This window comes from Mesitornis unicolor, unplaced genomic scaffold (genome assembly GCF_000695765.1).
Source record: "Mesitornis unicolor isolate BGI_N332 unplaced genomic scaffold, ASM69576v1 scaffold2463, whole genome shotgun sequence".
Taxonomy (NCBI): domain Eukaryota; kingdom Metazoa; phylum Chordata; class Aves; order Mesitornithiformes; family Mesitornithidae; genus Mesitornis; species Mesitornis unicolor.
This window is the reverse complement of record NW_010175117.1, coordinates 152,892-160,859: the sequence shown is the minus strand read 5'-3', so window position 1 is coordinate 160,859 and position 7,968 is coordinate 152,892. Positions and strand designations below refer to the sequence as shown.

The 7,968-nt window shown below is 37.3% G+C and overlaps 1 protein-coding gene across 1 annotated transcript in view; it reads left to right on the top strand.

The window, feature by feature from the left end:
• Positions 1-5,617: 5,617 nt before the first annotated feature.
• Positions 5,618-7,968, top strand: part of EXOC2 (exocyst complex component 2) — a 113,147-nt gene continuing 110,796 nt past the window's right edge. The window contains exon 1 of the mRNA XM_010181255.1: positions 5,618-5,769. Within this exon, the coding sequence (XP_010179557.1) occupies positions 5,652-5,769 (118 nt within the window). The 5' untranslated portion in view covers positions 5,618-5,651. The remainder of the gene's footprint in view (positions 5,770-7,968) is intronic.

The window sequence follows — 7,968 nt, the reverse complement described above, 5'->3', positions numbered from 1 at the left end:
CCTGCTGTTCCTGCCTAAAAATTGTTGAAATTGTATTCTGTCACATATATATGAGTGAGAACAAGTAAATATTTGATACCTCAAGACTTGCATGCTTGCTTTGTAGCTTAGACTTTCTCAGCAATGACAAATAGGCTTTTTCCCCCCTCCCTTCTTGACAGCTTAGATTCCCTTTGCTAGATGACCATGGCACTTGCATTGACCTTGAGTATGTCATCCTCCGAGACAGTCTTTTAAGTTCAGTGTCTGTGACAAAGTACTGCTGAAAACTTTAACTTAACTGAATTTTCAGCCACTGGAACCAACTCACTATTTTGTTTTAGAAGTCGGGAACTTCTTTTAAAAGCATTTCAACTGCTAATTTTTCCACTGGTGAAATTTGTAAGGTAGCACCTGATTGTCACTCATCTGCTGAAGTTCCATGCCTTCAGGATGTTTGCAGTTTTCCTTTGGGATTTTAACTTACCAGCCAATTTAGTATCCTTAAATCTTCTGTTGTTCCCTTACTTCATATTCTGCTACTTCTTCCAGAGTAGTAAGCAGAACTCTTCTTTACAGAACAGATGTGGTAGCAATTGACATTTTACTTAGTTTCTTCTCTGCTTGCCATTAGAAGTTGAATGGGGAAACCTATTTAAGAACTCTTGTTTTAAAGCAGCTGAGGGTTTACAGGAGTCAAAAAAGCAACTAGACTCGTGTTTTCCCTTGTGTTGGGCCATATTTTGTTTCTTTGTTATTTGTTTTTAGAGTGGCTTTTCTTAGGATGAAAAGTGAATATGTCCTCTCTTTAAGGAATCCTGTAATGCTCAGAACTGTCTGGATTTTTTATTTTTTTTTACCCAAACCTCTGTGAGCGGACAGTTTATTTGAGAAGCTCGTGTAAAGGCAAAGATGATGTTTATGAAAGGCATTTTTCAAGATGGCTTTGTAGTAGGTGGTCTTTGCAGAAGCTTTCTAACTCCTTGCACTTTCATAACAAGAATTATGACAGAATAATAGAGAGGGTAATATGGGCAAGATCATGGGATTAGTCAAACAGATATCTGTTGGGGAGATATTGTGAGGAAATGAAGTTTAAAAATACAAGTGGGGGGAGTAAAGAGGGAAAGTGACCTCTGTGAGCATAGGAGATTGTCCATTGCAAAAAAATAGTCTTGTTAACACTTCTTCAGCGAGCCTGGCTCCATAGAGGAAAATGTCTTGTATAGAAAACTGTATGCAATCTCTTCTAGTCTGTATAAGAACCAGTCTTTCAGTAAGAAGGCTGCTTTTTAATATTATTATTATTACTATTATTTTAAACATAATACATATTTGTAAAGAATTGAGTTTCCCTTTAGGGCAGTGTGTAGAATTGCAACAATATCTCTTAATTAGGTTATTGTATCTTTTCATGAAATGAAAATGTAATTCTTTTTCAGCTTTGCCTTAAAGACTTTTAAAAAAATAAATTAGCAACTTGCTTTTGGGCCACAGTAGTATACTGGCTAGGCTTCGCAGTAAGCAGTTCAGACATTTTAACTATTGACACATTTGTCATAAGGAGGAGGAAAGTAAATCTTGTAAATGAATTGAAGGCTTCCAAGCATTTGTTTGATATTTGTAGTAAAGACAGATTCCACAGAGTTCCTTCACTTACTCTTTGAAATAAATGAAACCAATTGCTGCTTAAAAATAACAACAACAATAATAGAGCGTCTCAGTGCTGTAGTGTTTTGTAATGTGTTGAGATTTACTGTGGTCTTCTCATTCCAGTGAGGTATTTTAAAGCAATTCTGCAGTAAGTATGGAAATACTTTAGAAGAAATATTAGACCTCAGGAGGCTCAGCATTTTTATTACATTTATTCAGCTCATCATGAAGGGAGATCTAGTGCCAATTTCTGAAATCCAGAAAAATATGTTGTAATATTACTTTGGAGTTTTGGTATTGATTCAAATGAATTACCTGTGTGCCTAGGTATTTTGAAAGAAACAATGGCTGCAATGCAAAGGAACCATAACATTTAGGGGGGTGGAGAGAAACTCAAACAAATAATACCGAAGTAGCTTCCATTTTGCTTGTCTTCCTCAAGATTTCTTTGGCTCCATATAACCACTGATTTCCTGAAGGTGGCTTTTTTACATTTGTGTTACTGATTAACATTCTATATAAATCTTAACAAAAAATTGCACAAAAGTGAAATTGGTGGTTTATGTTCTCTTAGTGGTATCTAAACATGTGCTGCTTTCTGCAGAAGGTGACTAGGTGTGTATGTGGGGACATAACCCCACTGTTCTTTACAGCTGTTGTAGATCTTCAAGCTTTGCTGGGGACCTGTGAGAAAAGCTGCAAAGACTACATAGGTAAGATCATGAGGGATAGATGGAGTTTGTCCTCTTTCCTCTAGGTAAACTGAGGCACCTGATTCTTCACTAACATCCTCTGCACAGGACTCCAGAGGAAACTTCAAAATCTGAAAGGTCTGAACTTATGTGCTTATGAATCTTGTGATTGTATAGGAGTAAAAAAAGACTTCCCCTAAAATTTTGGATTCTGTTTGCTCCAGGTGATATTAGGTTTAGCTACGGGAGATGAGAAGCTCATTTCTGTTGTGCTGCCCGTTGTTTTGTCAGACAATGCTGTGGTAATGTAGCTTTGCAGCACAGATGAGAGGAGGGCTGGGCAAGCCTTGTGACTGCAGGACGAGGGATCTTGACAGAAAACAGAATCTATTGTTTTCACCGATGGCAAGGAAGTAGTGCAGGTGGGCTGCCTGGACAGGAAGGCTTGGAGTAAGGAATGAGAGGTAAGGAAGAGGACTTACTGAGATGTCAGGATTTGAAAGGAGACTTGGAATATTAACACCCCTCTCCCTCCTTGCTTGAACTTATGGATAAGAAGTCGGAGGGAAAATTGGCAGGATAGGGGCAGGAAATAGTTTGGCTGAAAGACTAGGTCCTGGCCTCAGTTTTGAAGTGAGACAGAGACAGTGTGTCCCTGTATGAGGGAGATAAACAGTGTTGGGGAAGAAATAGTAGGGCATGAGGAGACAGGAGGGAGGGGGCTCTGCCTGCCAGAGCACAACCTTCTCTTCCGTAGCTGGAGGTGACTGTTGGAAGATTTCTTTGTGATGTGTTGCTACCATCCTCCTTTCCTTCAGTGCTGGTCTACCCACAAGGTTATAGACTGCATCTGGTGGCTACTCACTTCTCTGTCCTCATGTTGGGTTCATGTAAAAGGTTCCAGTATTTTAGGTACAGGCTTATAAGAGCATCCATATGATGCTATATAACTTAATGCCTTTTTCATCAGTTTTTGTTTGCAAAAAACTGGGAAATTAATATTTTATTAAAACCATAGTGTAATTTTCAAGTCAGCCATTGAAGAAATATTGTGAGGTTTGCCAGTTAAAAACACAAAACCACTTTAGTTCGGATACATGTTGTGTGTGTTATGATGGGCTCTTACCAGACTTCCTCCATGTACTGGACGTGGCTGGCATACTACAATTTATTATGTTCTTGCTTGTTCAATGGGTTTCTACATCTCTTATTAATTGCACACTCTTCAAAGGTAGTCTCAGACTATCCAAATGCCTCTTCCGTATTAATGAATTTGTCTTCAAATGTCTTTCGAGGCATGTGATAGCACTTGTGTTTTAATTATGTGAAACTGAGAAACAGACCTTTAAGATTAAAGGTACTTACAGATTTGAGGTGGTTATTTAGGACCTGAATATTTCCACACATTGTGCAGCATTCCCTATGCTTAGGGTACATTGCATACTGTCTGCAGGTGTGGCTGTGAGCTCTGAAGTTGGACACCCACAGACTGAGAAGAAAACAAAATGTTAGTGTTAGGTTTTATTGTAAGTGACCTGCTTAGCATCTGTGGTGTAGAGAGGGACAGGCTTCAGTTCCAGGGGCAGTGTTTGATTACTTTCACCACGAAATCTTCCTCCTTATTCCTGCCTTTCCGATTTCCATCTTCATTTTCAGTGTGCATTCCAACTTCAGAACATGAGGAAAGAAACTGGGCAGTGGAGCTTCTTTGATCCTCATGACAGATCTGTCTAGTAACACTGGGAAATCTGGGGAGGTTGTGTAGAAGCACGGTGTATGATGGTACAATGAATGTGTTTCATATATGCAGAAGCAGCTGAAACAAAGTTAGCTTACTTAATTCTAGTATTTCCTAACTTCAGGTGCTTGGAAACTGCAACTTCACTGCAGTTTATTGTTTGGGATGATTTACAGAGGTTCTGTGTTTCATGGACGTAACTATTTGCAAGTAAAAATAGAAAATATACCCTGATCTGAAATATGTAAGGGAAGCCTTAATGAAGCTTGGCTTATATTCCACGTATTTTTTACCAACCTGAACTTTTCAGATTGTGTGCACTAAAGTGTTCCATGTGTGCACCTAAGGTTTTTGAATACTGATCTGTTTCATCATTCATGTATTTTCTTAGAGATGGAAACATTTCTTCCTATAGGTTGTTTTTTGTTCTCACCTTTCCAGTGCAGATGAATTCCTATGGGAAAGTGATCATAGATAACCTTACAAAGTTCCGTAATGCCAAATGATTTTTTTTTTCACTAAGAATTTTAAGGATGCTGTTGTGTCTCAGTAGAAGAACTCAGGAATTATGAACTGAAATAGATGATGCAAATTTCCTGTGGGAGTCCTTAAAAGAAGCATTTTTGCTTGTCTTATGACTTCTGTAGGACCTGTGTACCTATGGGCAGGCTCTGTGCTTAGTAAGTGTTGTAAATGTGGAGAAGTTGGTGGGAAATAACATGGTTCAGGTTATACTCATTTGCTTCTTATAGTTGTAGAGCTACATAAGCGAAACTGCTAATAAGCAATTTGTTGACAGTTGCATAGTAAACACAATGCAGGCTTTATAACATGCATACTTTATTAGTGTTTCTGTTACAGAGCTGATTAAACTGGTATCAGTTGACTCCTAATTTCAGGTGCAAATGGAAATGCTTCTTTGAGAATTGTATTGATGTTTTTGTTGATCTGTTGGGATATTATTTGGTTTGTTGATGTTCTGTGCTAGTGTAGCGTCTGTAAGTAATGTTTTAATTTGCTCAGTTTATTTAAATGTTAATGCTTTAAACAAATAAGTGCTGGGGGCTTCTTCTCATGGTACTGTCTGTGCCAACAAGTCTACTTTTGATGGGGAAGTAATCCAAATATGTAATCACAGTCTATTACTTAGCTTAACAATTCTAAACTTCCTAAGAAATATAGTAATAACTTTCTAATAGAGGATTGAACAGGCACATTTGAATTCTGAAATAAGTGATTTGGATGGTGCATGTGTATATAGTTCCATTAAGCATTTTGAGGGTTTAATATTTTTCTGGATATACTTTACAGTTCAGAACTAGAGCTAATTTCTCTAATTAGAGAACTAATTTCTTAATTAAAGAAATATGGAAGTGCAAAGAAGGTATAGGCGTTCTTTATTGTTTTATGATAGTGTAGCAAAAAAGGCTTTGAGAGTGGTATTCCAGATTTAGATTCATGTTTTTCTCTTTTAGGTTAACAGCTTAAAATCTTTAAAATATTTTTACATGATTAATTATTGGTTTTAAATGATTGTTTCTTACTGAACAGATAAAAGCAACTCACTTTGGAGTAACTGAATAGACATCATGTCTCGAGCACGGCAGCCCCCACTTGTAACTGGCATCTCTCCCAATGAAGGCATCTCATGGACAAAAGTAACAATTAGAGGAGAAAATTTGGGGACTGGTCCTACAGACCTCATAGGTAAGTTAAAGAAAAAAATTATTTTGAGACTATAGAATGTAGGATATGATTAGAGATAATGGTTTTGGTTGGTTTGTTGGTGTTGTTTTGCGTGGTAAAATCTATGTTGCATGGTATGAGGAATGCCCTTTTCAAAGATGTGCTTGAATCCACAAATTCAGGGTTGCTACCCAATGTGTAACACGCCAGAATGACCACACTTTGAGAGATGAACCCTTAGCCTCTCTCAACATCCTGTGCTGAACAGTAGCTAATAATGACTAGGGGAGTGTACTAGAAGAGAGTAGGTGTAATGAGATGCTCCTTTGTTACTTTCCCAGGCAGAATTTCAGCATGGAGACTTTGATATCAGAGATGTTTTCAATGTGTTCAGAAAGTCACTGAGCCACTGCTATTCTTTGAATTAGAGTGAAAGTCAATTTGTGTGTCTGCGCAGTTATGACAAAGTGGGTTCAATGATTTAGCTACGCGTTATGTGAATTACTGTTTCCTTCTCTGTTTTGATTTGAATCATCATAGCTCTTGTGTTGAAAGAGGGAACAAGCAGTTTTCTCTGCTTCTCCTGACTGTACAGATCTTGATCAACATTGCTCTGTTGCCTCTTTTCCAGGCTGAAAAGTCTTAATATATTTACATTTTCTGCATATATCTTTGACCCTTTTTGTCGCTCTTCAGTGAATCTTTTTTGGTTTCACTACCAGTGATAGGTGATCAACATTTGGTTACATGCAGTGTTCAGGATGTGAATGCACTGTGGCATACTACTGTACTCTTACTTTTGTTTTGTATTTCTTCCATTGAGTTCTGTTTTCTGTATAACTCCTAGTAAGCATTGAGCTAATGTTTGTCATTGTTCTGCCTACTGTAGTCCCATGATTTAATGCTTGAGGGTTAGTATTCAGTCTGAGCCTGTCATCTGTGAATTTAAGGTTTAGCCTGTGTGCATCGTATCTTTGTTCATTGCATTTCAGCTGCTGTTTTATAGCATCTGCATTATAGTGGATCCATTCAGTCTCATGAGGTCTGTTGTGCATTTTTTCTAGTTTTCATGGTCTTTACTTTCAGAATAAATTAATATCATTAGCAAACTCTGTAACCTCTTAATCTTGTCATTTGTGAATATATCGAACATCAGTGATCCCAGCACATGCCTTGTGGAAACTCCTTAGTGAAAACACACAATTTACTGTAATCATATTTCTATTTTTTAATAGGCTATTTATCCATTTGAGGATCATATAGCTGCTTAATATTCTTAAGTTTTTTGGGAAGGACTTTGTAAAATCTTCTGGAAATCCAAGTTAGCTGTAACTACTGGAATTTCCCTTGTTCCTTTTGTGAGTTAAGCATATGTCTACTTCAGTATTCATGTTAGAGACAATTTATCTAATTTGTTGTGGAATCGTGACTCCTCTGATGACCATTGGAATTTTGTTTGGCTTTGCTAGAAACAATATTTCTCTTCATGGCTGTAAACCAAGATTCCCGAATTCCGTTCTTGGCCACCACAATGAACTTTATGGCCAAGCATAAGTTACTACAGTTTTTCCCTTCACATCAGTTTGCCGTCTCTCGAAAGGGGAAGTAGTATTTTCCTGAGCTGCTAGACAGCGTTGCGGGTACACTAATGAATCTTTTTTTGAGAAATAATCAAATAACTGATGATGTTATAGGTGAGTGTATTTCTGTGTATTTGTGTGGTTGATGTACCTTGATAACCTCATTACTTCATTGATGTGATCCTTGTAGAAGTGATCAGTGCTCGGTTCTTGGAAGGAAGACATCTCCTGAACTGTGTCTCAGTATTACAGCTTATTGAACTGCTAATATTTTTGTTTCATATTTTCATCAGAGTAGCTCTTGTAACACATTGCTGCTAATAATCTTATGTTTCAAGGTAAAAAAAAAAAAAAAAAAAAGAATTACCTTATTTTTTTCCTTAGCTCAGTTCTCAGCTTTCTCGAGTAAGTGACTAAGGCCTCAGACATGTAAAGATTTCTTTTCATAGTTAAATTAGGCATGTAAATATTCCGTGAGTTGAAAGTGAGCCTTTGTAGGCATGAGATTTAAGCAAGCTTGAGTGGGGGTTTCATAAAGTTTATAATCTGCTATTTGAGATGCATTAGAGTAAAATGAAAAGCAAGAAAGTTTTTTATTTTTAAATAGAATGTCACATAATAGGAGACTATGCCTTTTCGT